General features: G+C 31.6%; 1 protein-coding gene across 1 annotated transcript; it reads left to right on the forward strand.

Moving 5' to 3' along the window:
- The first annotated feature begins 472 nt into the window (after positions 1–472).
- On the forward strand, positions 473–7,726 carry LOC149939341 (uncharacterized). Its single transcript, XM_090179904.1, has 6 exons — positions 473–557; positions 751–809; positions 3,300–3,413; positions 4,210–4,245; positions 5,008–5,043; positions 7,622–7,726. Exons 1-6 carry the CDS (start codon positions 482–484, stop codon positions 7,658–7,660), a joined length of 360 nt encoding a protein of 119 aa, XP_090036030.1. The 5' UTR covers positions 473–481; the 3' UTR covers positions 7,661–7,726.
- Positions 7,727–13,097: the final 5,371 nt, after the last annotated feature.

Here is a 13,097-nt window from a genome sequence, read left to right on the forward strand (position 1 = left end):
CGTATTTTTAAATATCAGATTACCGTTAAGTAACATAACAATAATTTGACCGTTAATTTTACGACCAAATTCAATACGTTCAAATGACTGTAAATTTTTGGGTTAAATTAATGTTCGGTTAGGGTTATTTCTTAGAGTGTAACGTATAGATTAAATCTTAATTTTTGAAGATTAGAGAGGACATTTGGGCTCACAGCAGAAGTTCTTATTAAATAAAACACTGCTGATAGCAGTATTATAATTAATTTTAAACCATAAGACTAATAAAGCGAGTCAATTATTACAAAGGAAGTCTGATAATACGATTATAACTATTAACAAGGAAATAACAATTATTAGAAATTTAAAAATGAGAACTATAATTGATAAGAAAATAATTGCTGCTAACATCAGATTACCTAAATCATATGAGGAATGAATTTATTATATAAAGGCTCTAGTTGTAATTAACATCGAAAATAACAACCCAAAATCAGCAACAATGAGAACCATCATATTTTTCTTGTCATGCGCTTTCTTAATTCATCATGCTTCTTCTTCACTACCGCCCTTTTGCGGTAAGATAAAACATATTTTCTTCTTTTAAACCCAATTCATGAAAACTATAATTTCGGAATATTTAAAAAACGGATTCCGTCGCGCATTTTGACGCAAGCACACCTTGAAACTTTGCAAAGTTATATTTTTTTATATATGTGGAATCATTTTTTCAGGATTCTCTTACATTAAATAAACATAAACATTTTACAGGTAATCTTGATAATATCGCTTTAATCGAAAACTGCCTTAACAGAGAACTACCAAGAAGGGTATGTGAAAACAATTTGTACAATATTTAAGGATAATGGTAATTGGCTTATGGAGGCACTTGCTTAGGAATGTGTGGTTCTTTGGAAATTAGCTAAGCTGATTATAATAATTTCAAGTATTTCTGAAGCCGTCACTGCTGTTCCATAGAAATCTGAAACGTTATGTTATATTTCAAATATAATGCATTTAGATATTTTAGGGTTCCCAAATTCAAAAACATAACTTATGGATTCTTTAACAGTAAATAATAACTATTCTTATAACGACTTTGAAAAGTCTGCATTTATTTCTTCATTTATTTATTTTATTTATGTAAAGCATCATTTTTTTTCAAGTACAAAATTAATCTTCAAATATTTGCTTTCAACCTGCTGTATATGCGTAGACGCGTGTGGGCAGCGGGGGTTGGTATGAAGTACAACACTATCTATCGTTCTGAGTACAAAATTTGGTATCACTTATTTGAATATTTAAGGTGAAATTACAGTTAGTTTTCTAAACAATTACTAATTTCCCAATCATGTTCAATAATCCATTGATTTAATACCTTTTTAAATCGAAAAAATTAACTTCTATTTTTAGTCTTAAAGGTAAGTAATTAAAAAGTTTATATCCCAAGTATTAAGCCTGTTTTTGAGTTTTAGTTTTTAACATTTTAAGGAGTGTAAAGTTCATAGTATATGGAAGACTTGTGCTCCTACAACTTTTAATGAAACATTGATCATTATTTTTCAATTTTCAAATATTTGTTATGATGTTTTTAACGAATAATGGTTTCACAGTCATAACTTTAGAGGTGAAATATGCAATATTGTTATATGACAACAGAATAGTTTCCTCTTAAAAACTAGCAAGCCTCTTTTTCATTGCTTTGCTTTCTCAAAACGTTTTTATATGAGTTAACGATAAGTGCAATTTTTAAGACATCACGAAAATTTCCAAGCTCGAAACTTAAATTAATTATATGAGCCAGAGGATAAACCATGTACCTACTAATTGTTTTTAAAGTTTTATCATTTATGCCATCACTTCCAGGGGCAGAATATTTTAAGCCTTTTATAAGGTTGAATATTTCTATTTCAGCAACGAGATTAAGGAAAATACTTCTTTGATTTCGCGTAACTCCAGAAAAATTCACTTTCTGGTGATTTAAATCTATTATTTTCTGGGCCATTTTATCTCCTATTTTTGTGAAATATTTATTAATGCCGTCCGCCACAGCATGATGTTCATTTTTGAATCCATTGTTCTACACTCGATATTAATATTAAATTCATTTAATGCTTGCGTATCCTTTTTGCCTAGACAGACCTTTTTAACGATATTCCAAATTGTTGGAAGATAATTTTTGGCACAAACAATTTTTTCTTTATAATAATTACACTTTGTCAGGCGTTATAGTTCAGATAATCTTTGTCTTAAACTGTGGTATAACTGTGAAAGCTGTAGATTAAACGGTTCTTTATTTCATTTCCGCTTTAAGTTGTCTCTTTTACGAATACTAATAATTAAGCCCTTAGTAATCCAGGGCTTCAAAGGTTTAAATTTGATTTCTCTGATAATTTAAAATATTTTAAAAACGAAATGGTTAGGTTTCCAATTCATTATTTAAATGTATGATTTCCAAATTAAATTAGTCTTCACCCTCCGATTCCTCATCTTCGTAGGCTTGATTAGAGATAATATTTGGAATATAAGGTTTTTGAAAAGATCAATTTCTTCTTAGTAAAGGGGTAGATTGACAAGTTTTTTAGTTAAGTATAGTTGGTCACGATAGGATATGAAGAAGGACGAGCAACAATTTCCAGATAGTTAAGCATTGCTTTCCTTAAAAAAACTTCATAAGAATCCATAGATCTATCCACCGACAAAATTGAAATTGTTCAAAAAGAAATAGGTAGTTAACTCGGCCGCTAGGGATCACATTAAAAAAAATGATTTAAAAAACTGAGTATTCTGGTGATAAGAAACATGTTAAAACATGTAATGTATGTGCCCCGTGGAGTACTTGCCCCCAAATCCGTATTTTAGAACGTATTGTATTGCCATTTTAATTGTTTGCCACAATTTAATGCCATCGTTGTAGTTTGTTGTATATAGATAAGAAAAACGGATTTTCTGTAAATTTTCAAATTGATCTGGTTAATTTCTGATGCATAATATCAAATTGTGTTTGAGGTAAAAGTAAGTATATTGTGAAATTGTTTTGCAACAAAAAAGGTCGGCTGTTTTTTATTTTGACATAAGTCAACGGAAATAATTTTAGGAACAAGGCCAACTAGACATTTGGTATTTTTCTTAGTATGTTTGAACTGCTTTACTATTGCACTGATAGGCTCGATACAAATAATTTTAACGATTTTAATACATTTATTGTAGAAATGATACATCATATCTATTAATTATTAATATAATTATTCTGTCTCGGAAAATTAATAACAATAGAAAATATATTCAAATATTGATTTTGTGTGTTGTTTCATAAATAGGGAATTGAAGAAATATCAAAATGTGTTTTCTTGACATTTGAAAAAACATTGAATGAATTTTTACTGCTTTTGTGCGAAATTGGCGGAGTTGAAACATCGGAAAAACAACAGGAGGTGAGCTTGATTTTATAAAAAATATTTTAAATTTGGAACCAACAAATTTGGAGGTTCAATAAGAAATATTCCATGTTTATTTTTTTAATGTGTTTTCTTATGTATCATTCAAAAGGACATAATTTTATTTAGAAAATGGTTTATGATAGTTTTAATCTAAATTTTTAAGAATAATCAGAGAAGCAAATCGGTCTTTGGTAAACCTATATGCTCGATAAGTTGTAGAATATCAGACGTTAATCAAATGTTTATCAAAATTTACAAAATGTACGAATATTTATATTATTTTATTGTCATGTTTTATATTGAAAATATTAATTCCAAATTCGTCTGGTCATAAGACATTTTGTTTATTGTTTTCTTTCAATAGAGCGAATGATCATCGCGTTATGATAATAATTATAAAAGATATGGTTTTGAAAACTGTTAGCCATGGTTGGAATTTGTCCCCTTTTGGAAACACTAAATTTATGAAAAAAATTACGAAATTTTCATTTAAAAAGATTTTAAATGATCATTACTCATATAATAGTTTAAAAAGGAATCGAAATATTTTCAATCAGAGTTTATTGGAAATAAACGTTAAAAATAGTTGTATATGGTTATTAGTTTTCTCTTCAGGTCGCTTTACTTTTGAATACCTTTCTTAATTTATGCGGGTGCTATTTACACATATTGAGCTCCATGGAGCTAAAGTTAACAACCAAAACATAAATTTATTAAGCAGAATTTAAGTTAATATTCTAAATATATTACATATTTAATTAATATTAATTATTTTTTTTTGAAATTTCAGATGGTGCAGTGTCTAGACCGGATAGATCAAGAAGTTGTGAGTTCCCAACATTTTTTGTTTTGGAATTAATAAATATTTTTCCTTGAAAAAATATAAAATGAATTAACCTACTTGGTTAATTTCAAATAAACCTGTTTATAATTTTTATTATTATATGATAAAAACAGGTTTAATAATAAAATTAAAATATGGTTTTACCAATTAAAGCACGCGTGCTGGTGTTTGTCCCAAACGATAGAAATATTGACAAATACCTTGTCCTTACGAGGCCAAAAGCACCTAGAGGAAAGTCTCTCATAAAATCTTTGTACATAAATTATTGATTTTCCCAGTTATTTTCTTGAGTGATTTCTAACGATTTATACCTCTGATTATTGAAGTGACTACCCCTGGTAAAGCTTTCTCTCCCTGAAAAACTGAACTATCTACACCCAAATCTCTTTAAACTATTTTATTAAATTAATTTTGCCAATCCACGAGCAGCTTTTCTAAAAATTATCCCTAGGTGACTTTTATAGCCGCGTTTTGTTTAAAATAATTAAGTATTTTAATAAATTATTTGAATTACTCATAAGCAGCGCAATAATTGTTTGATCAATGTAGTGTATTAAATTTTTATGGTTCGTTTTTCATAAAAACAGATAAATACGCCTGTTAGACCAAAACCCTAAGCGAAAATTGTCACGAGCTTAAATTTATTTTTAAGATAGATTAGATTAAGTTAAGATAAAACTGCTATTTTGTTCGTGATTCGTTCTTATATTTCCAAATAAATTTATTCGTTACATTCTTTTTCAGCAACAAGAAGTCGAAAACGCTTCTACTGATTTCCAGGTAGTTTCAAATTAACTAACTTTAGAACAATAATATAGATTAAATCTTTCCAAAATATAAATATATACCATTAGTAAAATAAATGTGGAAAATCTGATGTTCCCTACGTTTAACTTAAACCAAGAATCCTTTAGGGCCATAGCTAGTGCTTCCAGCAGCTATTTATCCGAATAGACCTAGTTTTTTTCATCGATTTCCTAATCGGATTAACCCCCTTTTTTAATCATCCGCAGATAACAGTTGGTCCGATGACACTTATCCGAATAGAAATATCCAATTTAACCTATATCTGGTTTACTAAACCGCCTTTACAATCTGATTTTTTTATCCGAGCAATCAGATAAGAACGTTACATATCCTTCAACAAATTAAGGATATTTCTTTGACAAAAATATTGTTTACGACTAAACTAGCATATAAATTCTTGTTTATTAGCTTATATATGAAAGGTTTACCGCGTAGGGTCCTTGGGAGGAATTCTATCTCACTCTGAATGATGGCCCAACGTGTAGGTTACAAACTAAACCTCCTGTTTGTGCACTATGCGCTATACTAATAAGGAGACTAACCGATTTTGTTCAAACTCAGGGAAAACTTTCAATGGGTTTCCGTTTTGCCACCAGAAACGTTTTTGGAAACTAAATCTAAACTTTTCTTTACGGGATTTAACATGGGAATATCTTAAAATAACAGGGTCCCCCAGTGAAGTATTTAAAAAAATTAAACAAAATATCTTGGTCAAATGAAGATTTAATTTTTTTAATTTTGGTGAATTGCGTGTCATTTTGGGTAAATTAACGTAAATTTAGGTTAATGGAAATAAATTTTATTGGAATATACCGATACGTTTTCGCATTTACCCAAACCCTATTTACTTTTGCCCAAACTTATTCTCATTTATCTAATTCGGTTTCATTTATCCAATTATGTTTCTATTTAACCAATATCACTCGCATTTCCCAATTTTATTTGCATTTACCCAAACATATTCGCATTTACCAAATTTTGTTTCCATTCATCCAAATGTATTCGCATTCACCCTAACTTATTCTCATTTACCCAAATGTATTCGCATTCACCCTAACTTATTCTCATTTAACCAATCTATTCGCATTCCCCAAATTTATTCGCATTTACCCAAACATTTACGCATTTACTCAATTTTGTTTCCATTCACCCAAATGTATTCGCACTAAACCAAACTTATTCTCATTTACCCAAATCTAATAGCATTTCCCAATTTGGCTCGGAATTTACCCAAACTTATTCAAATTTATCCAATTTTATTTCCATTTACCAAATTTTGTTTTCGTTCACCCAAATATTTCACATGGTGAGGCCCGTTATTTTAAGAGTTTCCCATGTTAAATCCCATAAAGAAAAATTTAGATTTAGTTGTTAAAACCGTTTCTGGATGCCATGGCAAAACAGAAGCCAATGAAGGTCTACTAAATTCCCGAGTTTAAACAAAATCGGTTAGTAACACCTCTGGTCGTCTCCTTGTAAGTAAAAGAGCCTTCTCTTAAAAAAATTTCATTTACTTATAATCTTATTCTAAAATCGGTAGCAGATAACTGGTTTGATTATCGTATTTTTAAAATAAAAACGTACCAGATAAAATGTTCAGATAAGACTAACAGATTTTAACTGAGCAGATAAAATAAAGGGAGACGAAGTTTTTTTATCTGCTCGGTTATCGGTTTACAACAAGTGTAGAAGAACCAGATACCAGATATACCTTTTCAGATAGAAATTGGAACCACTAGCCATAGCAGAGTTATAACTATATGTCTTATTCCCTTCATCTTATCTTTGGTTATGTCTCTACAACGAAAAAATTCATTTTCTATTGCACGTAGAAAGATTAGGAATTACAGTTTTTAAACCAAATATTTTATTCTACCCAGTTTGATACTAAATAGAGTTTCGGATTTTATTACGATTTTACTTTTTAATGTTTTAAGAAAATCTTGGTTGACCTTAAAAGCTATTAAACACTTCAATACGAACAAGTGCTATAAGAAATTACTATTTTCGAGACAGTGCTTTTTTTATACAGTAATTTTTGATAACATATTTCCTTATAAAATCAATTTATCGAACTCAATCATTTTTAGGGAACTGTTTGATAAGGAATCATATAGGCGAATAAAAATTGTCACAAATAGAGAGGAAATAATTGGAATTTGCTCCATACATTTTTGTATTCACACTTTACGTGACCCATAGTTTTGTCATATATTTTATTTTATGGCCTGGGCTAGGCTGGATACGTAAAGGTGACGTAAGTTCAAGGTTTAGTTATCTGATAGAAGGGCACCTTAATTTCCAATTTGAGGACCAAAAGCACTCATAGAGACAAGTGAGCATAGGATAACGCTCTTTGGACCATCCAAAGCTTCTTGGTATGCCAGTGAGTCAACCCCTGACAACCAACGATTGGTTCTATTTGGGAGCCGATTTAATTTTCCCTTTTCGAGTAGCTGCTTAATATCGGTTCCAATCTTATAATCTATTTGGTATCAATAACTTAAGAAACAATTTCTGTTGAAATAACAAAACTAACTTTTTTTTTCAGCAATGCATTCTTTCAAATATAAGAAATACAGAATATTGAAAATATATTTTATATATGATATTATAATATGTACTTTCCACGAAAAGTCTTTTTAAATAAATGAATTGAGCATTAAAAGTAATTTTGTTTTGCGATTACAGTGATATTTACCTCCTGTTCAATTTATTATTTAATTCAAAATAGACTAATACAATAAGATTTATACGAATCTGCCTAGGGGCAAGATGGGGGAGAGTGCAAAGCGTTTTAAGATAAGACTATGAAAATGTAGTTGAACGACTTTATTACAGATTTAACCAAAATTGAACACATCAAACGGAATCTCAAATGACTATATATATATCAAACTATCAAAATGGCTACAACAAATTTCACGCCGCATTGCTTGTAACGTCGAGATGTTTATAAAGAAGGGTATATTATGGAAATTAATGCCATTAATTTGTTTATGATTTTTGAAACTTCAAACCCCTTTTAAATAGAACGTTTGAAAAACTTTGTCCCGAAAATGTCTCAGAAAGAACGGCTTTTAATATGTTAATGAGATTTTGAATAATATAGATATACAGGATATTTTTTGCTCGAAAAGTTTTTTTTCCAAAAACTGTCATCGCTAGATTATATTAATTTTTATGGTTCGTTATTAATGCCGGAGGACATTGTTTTCTGAAAACACATCATTTTCAAAATATTTATTCGCCACTAGGTGCTAGATATTATAAGCAAGGAGAAAATTGTAAAGCGTCATCGAAAACATACGAATATCGTAAGTTTGATGCAAAATTAGCAATATTTTACTAAAAATCATGACTGGAAACATTTTACTAAGAATGGCTTAATCATTCTTTCAAACTCCTTTTTCGAAAGTCACTTAGCTATTCATTTAAAAAATATATTTGTATTGTTACTGCTTTTCTGGTTTAATTTTACTTAAAACAACGCTTCCTTAAAAATAGGTGTTCAAAAGTTAGATCATAAAAAATTAAAGAAAATGGCATTCACATTTAGGATTATGGTATATTGGATAAACGTTTTTTTACAGCAGGTTACAACAGGGCGGATTAACCCTTTAGGCGCCTCTAGGCACAGAAAAATTTGGCATCACTTGTCATTGTCTTAAGGGTTGGTCAGCAAAGTGGGGGTGTATCGGTTTTAATAAATAAATATATTTTAGTTTCCCCAAACGTTGTCGGTCTTTAATTTACCTCTTCGTCGTTGTTTTAAGTGAGGAAAGCGAAGTATTTCTACCGTGGGGCTTTATCAGAGTTTTGGCGGCCCTAGAAAAATACGCCCCTCGGTTACAACAATGGTTCGATTATACCCCCATCGGCTTCCACAAAAATTTTAGCTTAAACAATCTTGTTATCAAACGCACGTTGGATCATTTCTGGGGTTACTTCACGACAACACCATGATGAGAATCAACTATATATCTACAGATTGTCTGAAATTGATCGGTCAGTGCATTTTTCTCAAAAACTATTTCGCTTAAAATTTTGAAATTTTCAGGGAAGTTGTACTTGACAACAAATTATTAAGTTTTTAAATTAAAGAAAAATTTGATAATTTTTCATGGTAGGTGGTAGAGGAACTGTTTCTTAACTCTAAAACAAAAAATTAAAACCGATCTTTAAAATTACCCTATTTTTCCTTAAAATACGCGGTCATTAAGAAAAACAGGCAATATTTAACTTAATTATTTGTGGCTTCTTATACAAAGTGCATTATCCCCCTGAAGATGGCCTAAAGAAGCCGAAACTTTAGTTGGATTATAAAATTTTAAATACTGTGAACAAAAATTCCGTTTATTTAAAATAATTATTTATTTAGTAAGCAATATTTAGATCCCTAGAAAATATTGGGAGTGACTAGACGTAACGCTTCAACTATTCTCTGCCGTAAGTTATTAGGGCTTGTCACTGGCGCCTGTTATACCTTCTCCTTGATAAATCCCCACAGTCAAAAGTCTATCGGCGTTAAATCAGGGGACCTATGAGGCAATCGAATGGGGCCATTCCTTCCGATCCATCGTTGAGGAAACTCCACTTCGAGATAATCCAAAACAGCTCAAAGTAGACGTGGTGGCGCTCCATCATGTTGGAACCAGGAATCTTTCAAGTCGGCCAATGGAATTTCTTCTTATTCGGTGGCTAGTAGGTTCGGCAACAAGGCTTGGTAAGTATGCCCTTCTACACGATGTGGCAGAAAAAAAGAGTAAAAGACTTAGGCCTAAAGTGGTGCCTTGTGTATTAGCATAGCCCAGCTGGTTTTGAGGCGATCCCCGTCGGGGATTAACATTCCTCCAATCGTGGTTGTTTTGTCGGTTGATGGTCCATCGCTAGAAAATGAGCACCCATCACCAGATAATTGGTAAAAGCCGGCCAATGTCGTCGTCTCGTAGATGATACTCAGCCAGTTTCCAAATTCAAAGCGTCGTTCCATATCGCCGCCATGGAGTGCTTCTTGAAGCGTCGCTCGATATAGATGGAAGTGGTGGTGCTGGATGGTTATAAATATAAATAATAATAATCAGCTAGGCTAATACCCAAGGCACCACCTTAGGCCTAAGTCATCTAGCGACTCTTAAAGCCATTAATTCAGGTGGCCGGGTTACAATGCGTAGGAGGGTGATGGCAAGCCCTTCATGCCACGAGAGCCAACAGCTCCCTACACTAACTATTACAGTTAACCTCGACAAGTTTTTATGGAAGGTGAAACTGAAGAGCTCGGGGGAAAACCCCTTAACCTAGATATAAAGTATCTTGACAGACCCAGGTCATAGCTCTCAGATCTAATCCTAGTTTGACAGGGGCGTATAGAAGGGGAGGGTTTTCTAATCCTAGTTTGACAGGGACGTATAGAAGGGGAGGGTTTCCGTGTCAAAACCCCCCCTTGAGTGTAACTTTCGCCTTATTAAAATTGCACCCCCTTCTCGACCACCGTTTGGTATTTTAGATAGTTATAACACCTCCCTTGATGAATTTCTGGCTACGCCAATGTGGCTCGAGGATATGCAATAAAGTAGGCGAGAATGGGGTCTTCCATGTCGATGTTTTGTTGACCAGTTCCACGAAATCTAAGATTGACATTTACATTGAGGTCAAAGCCCCGTATAGCTCTGAGAACGGTTTTATGGTAAGGCCTTCTTTTGAGACAGTACATATGAAATAACTGATTAGCTCTAGTACCTTTACAATTAGCTTCCCCGAAAAATAGTTGAACCATTGATGCGTGCTTTTCTGCGGAATAAACTGACATACTTGACTTAATTGTGTAAATTGAAAGTATGATTTAAAACATGCAAGCTTAGGCTTTTTAAAAGGAATCGAAACAGGACATTTGTTCAAAGCATTTAAACTTTAATAACCTTTTTAGAGACTAGTAGGTAATCCGTAGACATTTCAATAAATCTGTTTGTATCGGAATAAAGGGATTTTTTTTAATCCAATAGAAAATGAAACACACGCACAAATCTTTTGAGGTATCTCAACAATGTTATCATAAATTTCGAAAACCTTTATTGTTGCCACGGTGAAATTTTACGATGAGAGTAAAATACACATGGTTGATACTACGTGGTGAAAAGATGAATTTTAAAAATTATTTCAAAATGTAGTGAGCTTTTGAGCCGTGGCTCCTCATCAGACTACTTCCCAATAAACTTGAAAGCAGCCTGATAAATCTTTAATTATGTTAGTCTATTTTGAAACAAATATTAAATTGAAGATAAAATAAATATCTTTAGACTTGTAAACCAGATAACGTAAATTGCTACAATTTCTTATTAAAAAGACATTTCATACATAAAAAATATTAAAAATTTATAATTTTTTTCAATTTTTGGTATTTCTTATATTTGAATAAATGCATTGCTGAAAATTTTATTTAAAAGTCAATATTATTCCTTAAACGGTTATTGTTTCTTAAGTACTTGGCTACTTAATGAATTTATTATCTATTGATACCAAGGAGATGATCAGATCGGAACAGTTATTTTGAAGCTACGCTTCAAGGGAATAGAAAAAGGGAAATCAAACTAAAAATAAATGTGATCTTCTTCCTGAGAACAAAGCCTCGAAGCTACGTCACCTTTACTTATAATAATCAGCTAAATAATACCCAAGGCACGACCACAGGCCTAAGACAACTAGCGACTTTACAGCCATTTAGCGGGTTAGAATGCGTAGGAGGCTGGTGGTTAGCCCTTCATTCCACGTGAGTTTTCAACCAACGGGACCAGCTGAGAGCGAACCCGGCTTCTTTTGCTGTGAGGCGAAAGCGCTAACCACTCCGCCACCTCACTTATCCAGCCCAGCCCTGCCTATTATAAGAAAAACTACCAAAACTATTGATCACGTATTGTGTGAATACATAAATGATTGGAGCAAAAACCAATTACTTTTAGCCATTTATATTAGCCTATCTGCTTCCTTATCAAACAGTTGCCCAAAAATTATTGATTGGGAAAGAGGGATTCATAAATATGAAATATCCTACAAAATTACTGTTTTAATGTCTAATAAAACACGTAGCAATTTAAAGCACTGACACGAGAATTTGGCTGTAATGAAGTGTTTGAAAGCACAAAAGGTCAAAATGAATTTCAAAAAACATTAGAAAGAAAAAACGTAATATAATCCCAAATTCTAATTAGTGTCAAACGGGTCAAAAAATATTTGGTTTAATAACAGTGATTAATAATCTTTCTACGTGGTAGTTCGTTATAGGAGAGTTTGCGCAATATCAAATGAAACATTTTATGATAATCGTTTTAGAAAAAAACTACTAAAATGGGCCTTAATTGGTGGAATGTGATAAAGTTGCTTGTAAAAGTGAAACATTTTTACATTCAATTTTGCATATTTTATAGTCATAGATAATAACAATTATCAAGCAAAATTCGTTAAGATATGTGTATATGTAATATGTTATCATAATTATAATTATTTTTTAACATCTTATTGGACTTCGTTTCTCTGGTCGTCTTTGGATAGTACAAACTCATCAGCTAGACATTCTTTAAAATAAATAAATTACAAATTAAATTTATGAAGTGACTTATTATGTTCAGTAGGGTAATTGTGGCTAAATCAAGAGCTTTATTACTATATAAATTTATCAAGTGTACTGAACAAAAATGTTATTAGAACGTTTACTTAATCTATCAAATTCCTAATTATAAAAAAATTGGGAGTTTTTTTGCTACTGTTCCCATTCGCTCTCTGCTGTTGCAGGCCAAGGGGGGCGCATTCAATATACCGGTTTCGGACGATTTTCCGAAAGGGCTCGGAGAGAGATAGACTGACGTCATACGTGGGCTAATCACATTTTTGGGGTAGCCTATTTTTATATATGAGTGTCTGTTAAAATCCAAATAATCAGGTATCGGCTCAAGCACATTATTATTAGAAAAAAATGTTTTAATATTTATTTATTGTAAATTATATTTACGTATTTATTTTTAACCTAATATATA

Source organism: Leiobunum rupestre, chromosome 6 (genome assembly GCF_980474605.1).
Source record: "Leiobunum rupestre chromosome 6, qqLeiRupe1.1.hap1, whole genome shotgun sequence".
NCBI classification, from domain to species: domain Eukaryota; kingdom Metazoa; phylum Arthropoda; class Arachnida; order Opiliones; family Sclerosomatidae; genus Leiobunum; species Leiobunum rupestre.